We start from the raw sequence: 17,844 nt of genomic DNA, 5'->3' as shown, positions 1-17,844 counted from the left end.
TGACAGAGACACAGAGAGCTGTGATGAGCAAAAGAAACTCTAAATTTGCTTGGAAGAGACAGCAGAAACTGAGATGCCTCCTGCAAGAAAAACTTGAAACTAACTTTTAATCCCAGTTTCTGTATGACCTCGTTTCCTTTTTTTGATATTGGCAAATGAACTGACTAAGAACAGTACTGGAGGCTTCAGAGAGTTTACATTTTGCCTGAATAAACAGTTTTACCTGTAGTAGGTAAGAACTTCTAAATCAGCTTTCGTGCCCTCCTTTGCCTCCTGAGCCAGATGTCTGATGGCTTTGGCCATGAGGCTCCTTGTTACTGTCAATCCAAGTAAAGCCACACTTCCTCTTCATCCACGTCATCTGAGATGACGGGCATTCCAAGGGATTGTCCATTTGTGTTGAAACCAGCCTGCAAACACAAACCATTCACAATGGAGCCAACAGCAAACTGCTACAGATATAACAACAGAGCAGGCAAACAAAAAGGTGCTGTGTTCAATTACAGATGCTCACTTGGTTTGAATGAGAATGTCAGCATTCCCTGGGCTCAGCATAAACTTGCAGATGAGTTCCTGAGTACTGGTATTGCTGTGGTGTTGGATACACACAGGTCGACAGATAATACAAGAATCTGCAGGCAAAAAAACACAGATGCAACAGAAAATGAGATTTTTAAATACTACTCAGAAACACTGTAGTAGAAATCTCTAGCAGCCAGTACTGGAGTATGGATGCTCAAGAGAGCACAAATCACAATATTTATTGATGTACAACTTTTGCCAATTCATTCTTTGCAACTCACAACAGAAAAAGATGAGTAACAGCTTTGAGAGCCACCCCAAGTGGTGTTGAACAATCAGTCAGGGAGAGAAAATAAAAATATCCCAAGTGTGACATTTCTCAAGCAAATCAAAGGTCAAAGGGTTGTGCCAGAACTAAGAGCAGTTTGAGGCTGTCTCAAGTTTGGTTGGCAGGGGAACTCCACTGAAGGTCACTATGCTTGTCAGGAACCGAAAGCAAGAGCACACACCCTCACCCATCACCCCAGCAGGTGACACACATATCCCTAACCCAAGTAGCAAGAAGATGTTCCTTGTGCTGGAGACAGTCATGTGCCCTCTGGGGAGCTCCACTGCACTGGAGGAGACCACACCTCCACCTTCGAAGCTGCCTTTTAAAATCTCTGAAGTGACACAGCCAACAATTAGTGAAGGTATGAACCAAAGAAGGGTAGGGGTTGGAAGCAACCTTAAAGATTATCTAATTCCAACTCCCCTTCCATGGGCAGGGATGCCACCCACTGGACCAGGTTGCTCAGGGCTCCATCCAACTTGGCCTTGAACACTTCCAGGGAAATCTAGGCAACCAGAGAAGAGTGAAGACCTGGCAGAAGCTGAACATAGGACCTCTATTCAAAGAGGTCATTCCATGTAAAGCAGAAACAATGAATTTTCCTATGAATTTTTCCTCTCAAACTTAGGTCTTCTGATGTTTAACAAGGTTCAGGCCGAGGCTTTCCTCACAGTTGGGGCATTTATGAGGTATCTGGTTTTGTCTCTTTTCCATGGATTCCTCTGTGTGCATTAACAGTACTGCAGCCTTTGCCTCACTGAGATATCAAAAGGACTTGTTCCCTCTATGTAGGTTCTTCTTTCCATGACACTCCTAGGAACTAAGCATCCCTGAGCCCACCACTCCTCTAGCAAATGTAGCCAAAACTGGCAAGAGGTTTAAGAGCTGGGTGGAGAGCAGATATGAGCAGGCACACACCACACATGTACATATCATACATTCTGCTTCCTTAGAAATCCAGGTACAAACTTTGCCCATCTACTATCAGCTATAAAAATAGATTTTCCAGTTAAAAAAAAAATCCACTTCTTTTATATTTATGACCTAAAGCTAATAAAAAAAATAAATTCAAATGAGTGAAGTTCAAGGCCAGAATTTTTCATTTGGAACAAATTGGTCTAGGACACGTTTACTGGGATCTTCACTGCTCTAGGTCTGACCTGGAATCAGAACCTGCAGAAAAACTGGTATTAATAAAAGCTTAGAAAAACTGCCGTCTGTGTAATTTACAGCAAGATTATTGGCAGGGGAAACAACACAAGTGGTAGTTTCATAGAGGAGAAATTAAACTTTCTGTTTGTATCTCTTTGTCCCAATCTGAAGTAAGACGAAATTTTCAAAACCATCTTGTGAAGTATAAACCGTCTTTTCAGTAAGTTCTGAAATGCAGACATGGTCAAAAACCCCAAGACTGACAGGTAGTACTGATATTTTCTATGTGGGTTTTTTCTGTTTGCCACATCAAAACTAGGAGGAAAGAGACCATCAGAGCAATGATAGCAGGGAGATTCACAGCTCACTGCAAACACAAAAACCTATCAATAGAGAAAAAGTAAGTTGTGTGGACCACATCAAACCTTGGCTCTCGATTTCTCCTGAGTAAATTCACAAATGTCTCTATTCTTTAGCTGTGATGTGTTTCTCTAGCAGTTTCTGTTGTTGTGCACAAAGCTGTGATGGTGTCTTCTGCTAGAATATCATAACCAATCTGGGACTGCATGACACAGAAGTTCTTAGCAATATATTCCTGAAAAAAAGGAAAATTCCCATGGTGAACCGCTGAGCAGTAATGTTTTTATTTTAGAACCAGAAGCATTCAACTCAGTTAATCAAAATAACCCTCAAAACTTTCCTCTCTGAGCTGGCCTGAACAAAAGAACATCTGAACACCTAAAATATATACTGCAAGGAACAGATTCCATATTAGGGATGACCAACTCTTCTTATTCTTTCATATACCAGAGGAATGAATCCACAAAAATATATACAAAATTCAAGAAATGGCAACTAATTTTTTTAATAAGGAAAAAAACAAAAGGTTTTTATATCGTTTAAGAAGCTTTTTTCCTGAGTTTTCCCTCCTTCCAAGACAAAAATATTTCTGTAAAGCATTAGAAAGAAAACAAAGAAGCCACATATAGCAGTTTGAGCTTTTATCTCTCGTCCCTTTAGTCCATGTTCTGAAATCCTTTTTGCTCACAGGAAGTCACCAGCAGTGGGAAATCAGGCTACCTGACAGAGCAAATTCTGCTCTGATTCACTGCCTCCCTCTACAAACACAGAAACAGATAGTTTGCAGACTTCCCACTTTATAGTCTAGACTCCAAGTGAATATTTTTAATAGCAGGAAGCTCATGAAGGAAGCAGCAGACCCCAGTCTCAGTTTGAGCCTGTAAAAGTACAAGGTGAACTTGTGATACTCATTGCTGAACTTTCAATTCATACAGTACTAACCCACAAAAAAACAGGCCTTTCACCACAGAATCCCACTTGTAAGTGCTGAGAGCGATGTCAAATCCAGGATATATAATTATAGGAATCAGGAGGAAAATTACCCTCAACACCACTGACCTGGTTCTTCCTATAGTCCTGTTGGGAATGTCTGAGAACTCTGTAACATAATCTCAACACATACTTGTAGGGAGCATATCTCTGGTCACCCAGGTCTTCAAGTCTCAGCATCGATCCTTCACCTTTGTCCTTAAAAGGAGCTTTGAGGATGCCAAATATCTGCTCAAAATCAGAATCGATGACAATGAAAACCAAACCCGTATTTTTGCTAAACTTAAACTAAAGAGCCTTGACTAAATGCAAGTGGGGCCACAATCTGAGACATCACAGCTTTATGCATTTGTGTTCAGCTTTAGATTTCCCACCAACCTGACTGATATTGCTTTCTCTATTTCTGCTATTCCCAATTTTGACCACTGTTTGTTAAATGCCTTAACTTGGGATACATTAAAGGAAAAGGAAGACTATGCTGACTGCTGTCCAATTTCATCTTTTTCCCCCTTTTTTTTTATTATTTCTGTAGGCTACTTAAAGAGAACATTAATTTTTATTTACTTGCAAGTTTGCCCTCATACAAACAAAGCCAGAGGTCTAGAAGGGCATTGGAATTTTTCCAATATGGGGAACACTTGCAGGATTGGGACAGTGCTGCACGCTTATTTCAAATTTTGTGAACACTTTGCTCTCAAAAGTCATGAGAATGACTTAAAATGCCTTAAAAGTCATGAGAATCACATGAAACTAAGCCATCAGACACATACTTCACTCTGGTTCAGGGACCAAGGGATGAGCCTTGTCATATTTACCCAGTCCAACCACACACAAACCCACCATGGCATAAGCCACATTACCCAAAAATAACATTTTCTCACCTCACTGTCTCCTACAATCTGGTTGCAAACACAATTAAGTTATTAACACAGTAGGATGTACCTGAGCCAATATGTTTGTCCCTCATTAGTTTCTGTCGTTCACGGTTTTGGCTTCGTAACGATCACATCCAAAACTTCCTGCCCATTATTAGGCACATCAGCAACAAAGAAAATGAGATCTTCTAGTAACTTCGTTACAAACCTAGAATGAATAGACAAATCATTATTACATATAGTCATTCAGCACTTGCCAGGATTCATTAAGAACAAAAACCATGTTTATAACAAGCTTTACCTGGCAAAATGGAACTTCCATCACTGCAAAGTTAAGCTTGGCACATACTTAAGGATTCCAAGCCTTGGCTCAGCAGAAGCTTAAATCAATCACAGGGCTGTTTACCAAGGCATTAAACAACAACCAGAGGGAAAGCAGGAGAAAAATACAGGCTGCTGGATTGATACACAGTATTCAGAGATGCAAAATCTATACCAGCTGGCCTCAAGGCCCAGGAGCAGTAAAAAGAAACTTAAACAGTCTAGCAAGATTTTTTATGTTTTATCATGGGTCCATGAAACAAGATGATGGACTCAGCAGAGGAATAAAAACATTCTGGCACTAGATAATTTCCCTACTGACCCAAGAAACTGTTTCATATATATACTTTTTCATATATATATATATTCATATATAACTGTTTTCATATATATACTGAGCCAAGAAAGTCTCAGCCTACTGACAGAGAACAGCAAGGTATGTGTGTCCCCCAAGAAAAAAAGAGTAGAAAAGGCAGATGTAGGATGAAGCAACCAGAAATAAACTGCTGGGACTTCTCTTTATCTAAGCAGGGAAGTGATAAGACAGTAAAAAGATGTTTGGGTTCTTTTTTTTTTTCACTCAGCTTTTTGAGGCTGAGTACCAGCACCCAGGCCATTACAGATCTGCTGTTATGATATAAACCACCTGGTCTAATTGCTACTGGAAACTGACTGCAAAAATCGGTTTATCACCAAAAATTAACATTTCAGGAAAAAGAAAAAGTCCTGTATATGAGGCATTACAGGTCACAAATTAACACTGCTAGAGAAGCTGTCTATTAGATCCAATTTAACCACAGGCAGGTGAAGACAAATAGTGAACTTCATCACTGGCAGTGGGATATATTTGGCTACAACAAAATCCCTTAATTCAGGGGCAGGTGGGAAGAACAAACATGCTAATAGTGCTACAGCCCAAGTGGGAATGAATACAAGGGGTAAACACCAAAATTATGTAAGGTAGGAAAAGAGAATGGGGGAAAATAGAAACAAGAAAGCAAAGGGATTACTGGGCCAGCTTCTCAGTCACCTAAACCTCCCTCTGAGGCTTTTGCAGCACGAATATGAGGTGAACATGAACTTCACACAGATCAAGAGCCCTGCTGTGCTGCCTGTTGTATGGATGGCCTTCTTGTGCATGAGAATAAGATGCAGTGACCCCTCATATTGCAGCTCAGAAGTGGTTTATCAAAGGAAATTAAGACAAACACATTTACTCATTTATTTATGTGGCCAGTGAATTGGGGAAGTGCTGTTTATCTCCATTTTACAGAAGAGATGCACAAATCAGCCTAGATGCTGTGGCAGAGGTGGGATCTAACCTCCAGCTCACCCTCTCAGCACTGAAGTGTCCTCTCCCAACTGCCCCTGTATCCATGAGGATATTACCAAATTTCATTATATTGTGAGGTCATGATGTCATGAGTAACCAAACACTAATTTAGGAGGGAAAAAAAAATAAAACTCACTAACCTCCTTTCGTTCTGGGTTATTGTTCCATTCTCCAGCTTTTTAACTGTTGATGCTAAAACCTTGTTTGCATCATTAGCAAAGTCCAAGTCTCTGACCTCAGACAGAGGAACTGACACAATGGCAAAAGCTTCCTTGTCCTCTTTGGTTTGGCACGTTCCAATCTGCAACAGTTTTTGGTTTAAAGTGGGCAAGGAGTGTTCTTACCTTTATCCTGATTATTATGCATATTTTATATGTTAGAAGGGAGATCACTGGTAGACAAATTGAGGAATGAGTTTGGGATTTTAATCCCAAGATATAGGTGTTTACCTTTAACATCACAGGCCTCTCCTCATCAGTATCTATTGGAATGCTGGTACTGGTGACCCAAGTGTTAGTGCATAAATGCCTCAGTCGGACATAGGAGTTCCTAAAGGAGGACAAAGCAAACAACAGGCAGAGCTGCAACAAGAACAGCATCTTGGAATTATGCAGAGTGCTGGTTTTAAGTAGGAGTAAAATATTCTTCAAAGAAAAAAAAAATTGAAAGGGAGACGTTATAAAATCCCATCCGAATAGAAACACATTTCATGAATAAACCCAATTCTTTCATTGTTTTAGTTTCTGCAGAATAACGGCCCCCTTTAAGTTGTCACAGCACAAAAGCCAGAAAGTAAAGCTGACCATGGTTTCACAGCTTCACCAAAATGATCTGCAAACCCTCGTTCCAGGGTTTCCATTTACAGTACCAGTTCTCAACTGAAAATCAAGTGAACAAAGAGCAGACATGAGATCCTTCAAAATTCTTTCCATATGATAATCTGTGGTATTATCAAAAAGCAAGGTTGAGAAAGTAATTGCAATTTTAACTCTGAATTTTACTTTTGAAATATATTCACTGTGGTCTTCGTTCACGCTCTCCCTTTCACACTGATGGGCTTTGAGTATTCAAGTAAGCAAATTATCTGGCAAAACTTAGCATAGCAAACACTCTTCAAAGCCTCATACAGCAGTATTTGTGGGTACCCAGCTTTAAAATCATAACAACTAGCCCCAAGCGTCTGCAAGCCCATTCAGTCACAGCCAACACCCTGTGACTTATCTAGCCAATCTCAGCTATGCAACACAGCTGAAAATTTCAAATAGTGACAATTAAAACCCAGAAGCCACTTGCTGAATTCATCTGAATAACAAATGTCTTCAGTGGCATCGTGATCTGTCAGAGAAGCAGAAGCCCAGTTCATGACACACATTTTGTTGGGAACAATCCAGTTAGATCTATTAGGAACACAGTTTTTTCAAGCAGTGCGCAGACCTCAGTTCTGTCCTCATATACATCTGTGCGATATTTAGCCCATTATTTTTCTCTTCACAGACTCTTTGAGTGTCACTTGTTTTATCCTTAAAATTATTTTACCCAGTCACAGCAGCAGCATCATGTTTTATACATCCCTTGTTTACCCATGAACACCCCTCAATTTTCAATAGGAGGATAATACTTGCTCATGTTTGATTTTTTTTTTTCTGCTTTACTCACCAGCATAATGCCAGGGAGAAACCCTGTCAATGCAGCACTATTTTCTGCCCTTTTTTCATTCTCTTTTTTTTATTTTACCTTGGAACCAGGCAATCAGCTCTCTGAAGAGTGGTGGCATCCAGTTCAAAGAGAGATGCGATGTCATTTCCATGTGGCACAGAGACCAAAGTATACATAATCTTCTCCCCTGCCTGGCGCTTCTTCTTTGAAGCAGGAAGGTCGCCTTCTCTCTGCTGATTAGGCACAAGGGTTATTTGCTTGCATTATAAATCCTCCAATTACCTTGCAGACAATCTGAATTGTATTTTTTTTTTTCCTCTTTTTATCTTCTAGCAAGAATTTACCACGACTGGCTTTGCAGTGACACAAAGGATGCACTTTGCCCCAGGCACGTGAGGTCTCAGGCAGTCATTAGAACAACAGCAGACCGTGAGCTACAGAGAGGCTGCAGCACTGGATGTGCTATTACTTGGCACCTACAACTTCAAAAAACCTGCAGTAGTTGCAGTCCCCTCACTCCCATAAGATGAAACTCACAGCGATGGTTTGGAAAGTTCAAAGAAGAGAATTAATGAAAGTCAGATTTTTTTTTTTTAAAGCAGGGAGGGGATTTAAAAATTAAGCAATTTGCATAAATCCATTGTTGTTTCAGTTAAGTTTTTTACCTCTCATTTGGTCAGAATCACAGCAGCACACTTTCGCAGAATCACAGAACTACGTAGTGTGGAAAAGACCTCCAAGGTCATCAAATCCAAATCCATAGATCACCACTTTGTCAACTAAATCATAGCACTGAGTGCCACATGCAGCCATTTTCCGAACATCTCCAGGGACGATGACTCCACCACCCCCTGGGCAGCCTCTTCCAATGCCTGACAACACTTTCCATGAAGAAATTCCTCCTGATGCCCAACCCGAACCTCCACTGGCACAGCTTGAGGCCATTTGCTCTCGTCCTGTCCAACACTTTCCAAACAGCAAGAGCCAGGATATCTGCTCCACTAAGATCTACCTGTCCTGGCAAGGGGGGGACACAAAGCACCAACACAGGTCTGATTTTACCCACTGTAAGGGGAGAAATTTGTTCCCTTTGAGGAGCTTTCAAGTGACAGAGTTGCTCAAACAAGGCATGTGAATCTACGGTGTAATCTTACTACTGAAAGTAGGAAGTCCGCTGAAGTCTGCTGAAAGTCTGAGAGACTTTGCGACCCAGCCACCTTCATCTTTAGTTATCTACATGCCTTTGTCTTCACAGACTCCAAATTCCACCTTCCTTAGAGACACATCTTGGCTTGAAGGAGTAATTCAGAGTCTGAGTCCGTACCCACCCAGCAACCAATAGAATTCCTGGTGAAAGTAAAAGCTGCCCCTCTGGGGTGTCGAGTTACACATATTACAAAAGACTAATAACCAATTAAGAGACTGGCAGCCCAGGACCCTTCATGTACACAAAATATATCAGAGAGGGAAAAGAGGATGAAGAACGCCAAAAGGGGGCGGGGGGGGAATCAAACCCTGGAAACCTGAAATACTATTATAATGATTTATAATGCAGCACTAGGGAAGAGCTGTACAGAGCAGTGTAAAAGGCCAGGCTGCACTCAGTTTGCATTAGTACCTCGATTAAAACCAAACTGTAAGGGATAATCAAGGGCAAAGCTTTGATTATCCATGTTGACAATTGAGATTAAGCAACAAAAATCAAGGATGAGTGAAACTATGTAAGAAAGAGACAGTTATCTCATTTCAAGGCACTTTTTGAATCCTTCCAAAACACTCATTTGTTTCATTATCGAGCCTAAAAAATGCCAGCTTTCCATCCCATTACTTCTATCAAGGACAGAGACAGTAGGAAAAAACTGAAAGGGCACACAAATTATAAAAGAATCCTTCTAAGAGCTTAATACGTGTGAAAGTCTAATGTTAAATGAAAACTACTTTCTACATTTCCAAACAAAACAGAAAACTTGAAAACCAGCTTAAAGTTCAAGAGGTCTGTAAAGGGATGAGTAGCACAGGATAGTTTAGAACAGCATCCAGACTTTTTGGTATTTCCCATAACTTACATTCTGTTTTCCCAGAAACTACCCACTCCACTATAATTTCCAAACTGAAATGACTGGTATACAAAAAAGCAGCACACTTCACAATTGTACGGGGTTTTTTTTTGTTTGGGGATTTTTTATGGTTTTGGGGTTTTTTTTTGTTGGCAGACGGGGTTAAACCACGACACTGACAGGAGCGATGTTCACCCTGCAGTTTGGGGGTGACTAACCACCCACTAGTCTCCCCAACAACTGTATAGATCCAGTTGAGCAATGGAATTGGCTCATCAGGCCTAAACCCCACCAACCAGGTTTAACAGCTGTCAAATCAAACCTGGCATAGGAGCAAGATCTGGTTTTTGGTCTAAAAAGAAAGTCCACTTCAACAGTGGGCAAGACAGTGTCTGCAAACTGCTGGCTGCAATGTCAAGCCTAGCTGAGCAAAACCAGCCCTGCACAAGAGCTGTGCTCCAGACTGAACTCCACCACAAACCTCAGAACTCACCTTATTACATTATTTTAGGATCTGAACCTCACAGCTAAACCTGGATTAGGGGCATTAAGCATTAATCATGGAAGAAACTTCATGTGTCCCTTAACTTGGTAGCTCTGAAAACAAGTTGCATCCATGGAGCACATGAGGGACAGCAATACTGTCATTACATATAAACATGGAGGGATTTGTATTTATGTCTCAATTTATGTCTCAGTCCATGTGCACACGCCTGTGTGTGGGAGAGGAGAATGCACAGGCACTTGCATACAGAAAGCTTCTCATGATAAATTAAATTTAGTAAGCAGTCATCAGAATCTGCACTTAAACCCAGCCATTATTGAATCAGCAGATGAGTCTGTGTGAGGATGTGAGAAGAAGTGAAAGTATTAGGCTATTTTAAATTAATTAGACAAGATGATGAGCTCAGGAGAAGCACTGCATTCCTCACCAGATGAAAACAACATGACATTTGCTCAGGTAAAAAACTGGCATATGAGCAGATGCAGCCAGAAAATCTGGATTCAGTGAGAGAAAGGAAGAAAAGAATTGCAAAGGAAATCAAACGTAGAGAGAAGAAAATTTAACTTAAAGCACTACAAAGAGGAAGCCAGTGGAACAGTTTCAGAGATGTTGGAGATGTGGTCAGTGACAGCCGAGGAAAGCACTTCCAAGACTTTACAGGAAAACAAGAGCCAGGTGAATTACATGCTAGGAGTATGGAGAGGAGGTGCAAGAACTATGGGTAAACAGTAAGAAATGGGTGGGGCCGAAATAAATAACAAATAGTAATTCACTGAGGGAAACAAGTAAAGTTTTGATTGTCCCCAACTAATCACAACTAGTGATGGGTTGTCCAAGTCAATTAGATCCATATCCAAGGTGAAGAGGGGAATCACCTCACTCTGGTTGTGCACTGGTTAATCACTCCACAGGATGAAGGAAAAATATGTAAGGAGATTTGTCTTTCTTGAGACTTGCAGCCCAGCAGACAAACCTTTTTCACAGCTCTTAACAGAACTTGCTAGTAATTGTGACCTACCCTAAACCTTCCTTATTCATCTCAGTGGGGCATCATACCTAAAATTTAGATTTACATGGGTTTTCCTTACAGAGGGGCCTTCATTTCAACTGCAAAAAGCAATACAAAACCATGACAGACCTGAAATACCTTTTCTTTTAGAAACCCAATCTACAATTCCAATAGGTAAAGACTCCTCTGGTGGCATAGAGACAGACAAGGTTAATGCCCTGCTTCTGAATGAATACATTAAACTGCACTACAGATTTCAGCAGAAATTAAATTTAATAGCAGCCAGAGTTCTGAAATGCCTGTTAAACCCAGTACAATGTGGTATCTCAATATGTTAACCCAGTTTAGGAGGCTCTCAGAAAACAGGCATTTTCCCAGAGCAGTAACGTGAGCAGAACTGCCCAGGTTAGATTATTTTAAAAATTCTATATGGAAAGATAATGGAGTAAATGAATGGCCAGCCCTGCTCCTGCACGTTCCAGAGCCCTGGCAGACGGCACAGCACAGCAGTAGCCTCCTGGAACACCTTCACTGTTGACTCATTTGTGAGTCATCGCATTTTTAGCAGAGACATCACGTTGCAATCCTGTTGTTAGGAGCCAGAGACATTCTGTAAGAAACAATGTATGCATTTCCAGAGCTGATTCAGACCTGTGTGCAACAGCAGAATAATAATAATGTGCCAGCATCTGTGTCTCCCCTTCTCCCCAGCCTCTCCAGTGGTCTGACTACAGGCTTTATATAAGCAGAGAGATGCTGACATTTTAAAGCTGACGATTATTCTTTTCTTTTCTATGTTTTTTAGGTTGTTATTGCCAGGTTAATCCTTTAAAAAACCCCAATAAATCCCCCAACTCTATTCTTGTTTAAACGGCATCACCCGTGTCCCATATTATAAAATTATAATTTAACAAACTTAGTTCTGGAAGGTAAAATAAAATTAAAAAAAAAAATTATTTCCATAGCTTATAAAAAAAAAATCTCTTAGGTTGGCAGCAAGGAAAAAAAGTTAGAATTGCAGAATGTCTGGAATTCATAAAGATAGATAAACAGAAGTCAAAGGAGATACATTAAACTGCACCTGGAAGTCCATGGTAGAACTGCCCAACTTCTTACAAGAAAAGGAAACACATACCAGTCTCAATTCTAAGAAAATCTCAACAATAAAAGGCAATTTGGGAACTGGTTAGAATTAGCACCTCTCTGGAAAATGAGGACAAATGGAGTTAAGGTAAAGACAGGCCTCAATGCAAAGGCACTAACAAATGACAGGTTTCCAGCTGTTCTTGACATTTCCCCAATGTTTGGAGCATTCTTCTGGATGCTGTACATTTCTATCCTTAGAAATAATAGCCTACTTTGCAGCACAAAACACACCAATTTTGGATTTAGTGGGAGCTGTAACACAGAACACCATATTTTGATGCACGATATACTGCAAACTCCTAGACTTCAAGAGATGAAGTAGCTTTTTTTTTTGTAAGACCCTTGAATCACAGGAAGGTCTTCCCATCTAAAAAAAAGAATAATCTTCTGGAGCTTAGATGTAAGAATATTAATCATCTCATTGTAAGGCCAAATTTTACCAGAAATAAAAGCAGTGCTTCACAAGACAATTTGGCTGGATTGTCAAGAAGCAGCTCATAAATGAGCAATGAACCACAGTCCAAACATACCTTTAACGCTTGGGAACAGAAGTCCTAATGGCTTCCAGTAATATTTATGATCTCTGGAGCCAAAAACCCTTTCAGCATTTTGGGTCACATAAGGCAAGGCAGAAAAGATGCACTTACAACCCACGTGTCCGTGCCCACTACTGTACCACGGAAATTCCTTCTCTATTGCTGCTTCTGAAAATTCAGTTGCCTGAGCAACTGTGACCAGGACTTGTAAACCAGGAGGGAACATGCACAAGAAGCCCTGTCACACCTTTAGGAGTTAAGAGTTGGCACAGATGGCTGTGCTGCCTTTAAAACCCAGACAACAGATATGGAGGTGGTACCAGACTGGCAGAGAAAAGAAAAACACAGAGTCAGTCACTGCTGGAAGGGACCAACACTGAGGCATTTTGATGCCACCCTCCCTGCTCCAGCAGGGTCATCCCAGAGCACATGGCACAGGGTTGGCATCCAGACAGCTCTGGAATATCCCAGTGAGGGAAACTCCACCCTCTCTGGGCAATCCATTCAGTCTCGATCACTGCACAGCAAAGAAGTTCTTCCTCGTGTCCAGGTGGAACTTCCTGGGCATCAGTTCCTGCCCGTGGCCTCCTATCCCATTGCTGGGCACCCCTGAGCAGAGCCTGGTCCATCCTCTGCCCCCTCCCTGCACACACTGACACACATGGATGAGGGTCCCCTCTCAGTGTCTCCTCTGGAGGCTGAACAGCCCCAAGCTCACTCAGCCTTTCCTGGTCAGGAGATGCTCCAGTTCCTGATCATCCTCCACAGTCTCCGCTGGACCCACTCCAGGAGCTCCATGTCCCTCCTGCCCTGAGGAGCCCAGGGCTGGACACAGCACTCCAGATGTGCCTCACAGGGCTGAGCAGAGGGGCAGGATCACCCCCTTGACCTGCTGGCAATGCTCTTCCCAGTGCTCCCCAGGATTCCATTGGCCTTCCTGGCCCCCAGGGCACAGGCTACAGGTTCAATCCTTCAGTCATAAGGATTCAAGTATTCACTTCCCATTTCCCTGCTACCCAGACTTCAGATTTTGCTGGGGTAGGGCCACTTCCACCTCCCCTCTAGAGCAGATTTACTTCACGGGCAGTATTTCAAAATATTGCTTCAGAACCTGAAAAAAAAGATGACTTTGCAGTGAACCAGTCAGTCACCAGGCAGAGGAAACACTAGATGATAATCACAGAGCAAGGAAAGCATGTGTGCCCAGGTTATGTGCTATTGGATGCAAGACTGACATAGCTGACCCTTAAAGAACCCCAAATATTATAAGATTCTTGTACTTTTGAGGGATGATTCAAAACACTGTCATTATACCAAAAGAAATTCCTGCACAGAGATCTGGAGCTTCTGTATGCGGTTGCTCAAGGCCAGAATAAAGGCTTAAAATAGCCATTGCTGACTCATGGCATTTCCAACAAGACTACAAAGGGGTGAATGATCCAAAGGGATTCCTACTATGCTACAAATGCCTTTAGGCTTAGATTTACATGGAGGCGTTACCAAAAATTGTTAGAAGTTCTTTCACAAAACATCTTTCACGAGAAAGTGCTGAGTGCGTAAGTTAAAATTTCCACAGAGACATCAGTTTTGATCATCAATCAGCTTTGATTAATTTTTTATTGGACGTATTTCTCTAACATGATTTATCTGGCCTGGGGCTTTAGCTGAAACCAATACCCAGGAAGGATAAGCCCAAGTGTTAGAGAAGTCATCTTTAACATTCATGCTCAGATTACTCTTGGGCCTTCTTCATTACCCAGTCCAGGGAATATTTAACTATTTAGATGAATTAAAATGGCTACAAAGCTCCAAGGGCCTCAAGTGTCATTCCAATACAAAAGAGAAACAACTCGTGTAACTTCTGTACTTTTGGAAGGGAGAAGTCTCATTTCTCTAGACAGCTTAGCTTTTATTGCTATATTACCTCTATTGCCAAATACCACTGAAGATAGAAAATTAATGTTGTCAACTCTCAAAAAAGTCTCAATTTTTATTAAAATTGCAGTCCTCAAGGCACGGGATTATGTAAGAACCTTGGGTTTCATTTCATGAAAACTAAAAAAATTCTTCCCCCGTGCAGAGAAAAACTTTAAAACGCATCCTCTTAAAGAACAAGAGCCAGAAGGCAGGTAGAAAGAAATTAAACTGAAATTTTTCAAAGAAGATCTCAGTGTTTTCAAGGTAGTCTAGGGAATTTGATAGAGGAATTATTCTTTTTTGGAATACTTGTTGTCTTAGTAACAATAAGATTCCCCCAAGGTCTAAACTCCACTTCCTTAACAGGTTATAAACCACATATCTGGCCTTGTCCTGTTAGTTAGAATTGCCTAACATGCTCTTGATGTTGTACAGGCAAAGGCTCTTGCCTCCTCTAAAACCATCCATGCCGCAGCAAAGACAGTTTAGATCCTTGCAAAGATGTCCCAGCAGCCGTAAAATGTAAATAAAAAGAAAGCTATGAAGGGCTTCCACATGTCAGGCTGTACTGGGTTAAGGGTACAGCATTTCCCAGGTTAAATGAACATATAAATTCCACTTACCAAAGCCTTTCCTTCATTATTAACTTCTGGATAGCGTGGGTTAAGCTGGAAAAGAAAAGAAGTCAATTTTCAGCCATGAGGAAGCTGAACTCTCATTTTGTTGTACCTATCTACTATATCTTGGTAGCTTTTTGATATTTCATAACTGGAGGAGAGGGTTTGGTTCAGTTCTGTGTGATGAATCCACACTGCAAAAGGACAGTGGAGTGTTTAGAAGCATCACGAGGAATGAGAGTATAAGAATTACCAACTCAATTCTGACTTAGCTGGTTCTGTCCTTACCTCAAAAAAGTGTATCTTGCAACCAAGCTTAACTCAAGAGGAATCTCAAATAACCAAAACCAAAAAGGATGATGAAGAAAGCACAGATAGTTACTATTCTAAACACTGCAAGTTAGTCACCCACACACTTACACATGCAATCACTTCCAGGACTGACCTAGAGCAGATACGTTGAGATAAAAAATTAACACTTGATGTCTACTGAGATTTTACAGGAAGACAGTGAGCTCAGAATTAACCCAGCTTTGAAACAGGGATGGCAGTGCCACTATAGACAAGTGTTTCATTGGTTCTGCTTAACCATTAGTAATGAGGATAATATTTTCTATCTCATACCAGGACTATCAAGCATTAATTAATAGCTAAAGCAATATGAGAAGCTTGGATGAAAGACACTATAAAGTATTTAACAGCCTTTAATATGATACTACTTTTGACAAGAGAAATATGTAGACTCTAAGATGAGTGATTATGTAGGCAGATACATTCTCAAATAAATAAAAACATACACACCCACTCACTGGCTGCACATGAAACCTTTCAAGATTTGACTTACATAAAGAAACAATTTTGCCTCAATATTTACCAATATTCCCTGACACAGGATATGCCATCAAAGCACTGAAAATGCTGAAGTTATAAGTTATATAAGGCAATTTAGTTCTTAAGCAATCACAGTGTGTATACATCTTACAGATAAGTACAGTCATTTTCTTGGCTTGAATTTGGTATTACCAGTCTGGAAGAGCCAGAAGTGAATTGCACAGGGCAAAATTAATGAATCCCAGTAAAACTTTTCAACATCATATTATCATACATCTAACATTACACAGACAACTTTTGTGAAGAGTTTTTGCTAAGTTTATAAAGTTTTTATTAACCATTATCACTTATACCCCTTTACCCACTCCCCCCTCCAAAAAAAAAAAGCCAGCTCCCCACCATATCATGAACCTGAAGAAAGGTGAAAACTTTAAGATATTTTAAAACTGCCTAAAATCCCCTCCCTCTGTGTCACAACTTGATGAGGTAACACAGAAATGACCAAAGGCTTATTCTGCCTTCATTTCAGTATTTGCATTAGCCAGTGTGTTACCATCACATAAGAAAGCCTGCTTTCCACCCTGCCTGGACAGTTTATCCCAAAACTTGCATTTTGCTTTTCCATGACAATGTCACACACTCTCCTGACTCTGGACTCCTACCTGCTTCTGCCCTACAACAGGAATGGGAGATGAGTGCCCAACAACATACAAGTAGAAGTCATATATGTAACTGTTCCATATAGTTTGGTTTCTTCCTAAGTTCTCACTTTCCACACTAACTGACACCTTAAAATAATTCAAAATTGCCCATTTGGACAGCCAAGCTCAGCTTCTTTCTACCTTTGGGTTCTCCATCAAGACCAGAGAAAATCATCAGGTAATGGAAAAGCCACACTCTGAGGCCTTTCAGCACAGGAGCAAAGAAGGTACAGAAAGGCTAAATTTTACCCTATCTTCAGATTCTGCTCGTTGTAAGCAAGTGAGACAAAGTCTGGGTCACCTCAGGTCTGTCACCAGACTCAGCAAAGAACTGTGCACTGAGATTTGATTTGAACGCAATAAACCTACAGTGTTTTCACTGAAGGGCTCGAGTTGTCTACCCAGTATGAATTAGGTCCTGAATCTATCTTTCAGCTGCTTGCTTTCAACATAATGATGATTTTTTTACAAAATACAGCCACAACAGGAGAAGCTAGGAAAATCTCCCTCCCACGACACTTCTTGCCTACTTTAAAAATCACTGAACAGATGCCCTCAAATCTCAAAAACAGTTCACCTGTGGACTGAGGGTGAGGGAGACAGAAGGCTTCAATGAAAAAAATCAGGTATGTCTTTTATGATGGTTTTCCTGCCCCACTGTTACAGAAATAATAAAACTAAAAATGTGCTGCTCAGAGGAAGTTTTGAGATCCTGACGTTAAACTGTAAACACGACAAAACACAGTTTCAGGGCTGACATTCATGGCCCCATTTTCAGCTGTGCTTGGCAGCTGCCACTTTTATTTTCCTTTCAGCTGAGGTTGTTGGTGCTGAGGATTTCTGAAAAAAAAAAAATCAGACTATTAGCTGTTATCCCATCTATCCTCGCAAGGTAGAGGGAGCATAAATCATGTGTGTTGTATTCGTATTACACTTGTTCTGAGTCCTTCTCAATATCCAAGTACACAATGACCTAAGGACACAT

The 17,844-nt window shown here is 40.8% G+C and overlaps 1 protein-coding gene across 1 annotated transcript in view; it reads right to left on the bottom strand.

Moving 5' to 3' along the window:
* Positions 1 to 17,844, bottom strand: part of ITPR2 (inositol 1,4,5-trisphosphate receptor type 2) — a 239,252-nt gene that overhangs the window by 168,164 nt on the left and 53,244 nt on the right. Inside the window, 14 exon segments of the mRNA XM_032688283.1 lie at positions 224 to 297; positions 299 to 328; positions 330 to 370; positions 373 to 410; positions 515 to 581; positions 584 to 632; positions 2,424 to 2,600; positions 3,425 to 3,586; positions 4,284 to 4,343; positions 4,345 to 4,438; positions 6,025 to 6,185; positions 6,334 to 6,433; positions 7,619 to 7,773; positions 15,334 to 15,378. Coding sequence (XP_032544174.1) covers positions 224 to 297; positions 299 to 328; positions 330 to 370; positions 373 to 410; positions 515 to 581; positions 584 to 632; positions 2,424 to 2,600; positions 3,425 to 3,586; positions 4,284 to 4,343; positions 4,345 to 4,438; positions 6,025 to 6,185; positions 6,334 to 6,433; positions 7,619 to 7,773; positions 15,334 to 15,378 — 1,253 coding nt within the window.

The sequence above is a fragment of the Chiroxiphia lanceolata genome, chromosome 5, assembly GCF_009829145.1.
Source record: "Chiroxiphia lanceolata isolate bChiLan1 chromosome 5, bChiLan1.pri, whole genome shotgun sequence".
Classification (NCBI taxonomy): Eukaryota; Metazoa; Chordata; class Aves; order Passeriformes; family Pipridae; genus Chiroxiphia; species Chiroxiphia lanceolata.
Note: the sequence above shows the minus strand (reverse complement) of the source record. Positions and strands in the feature narration are given on the sequence as shown.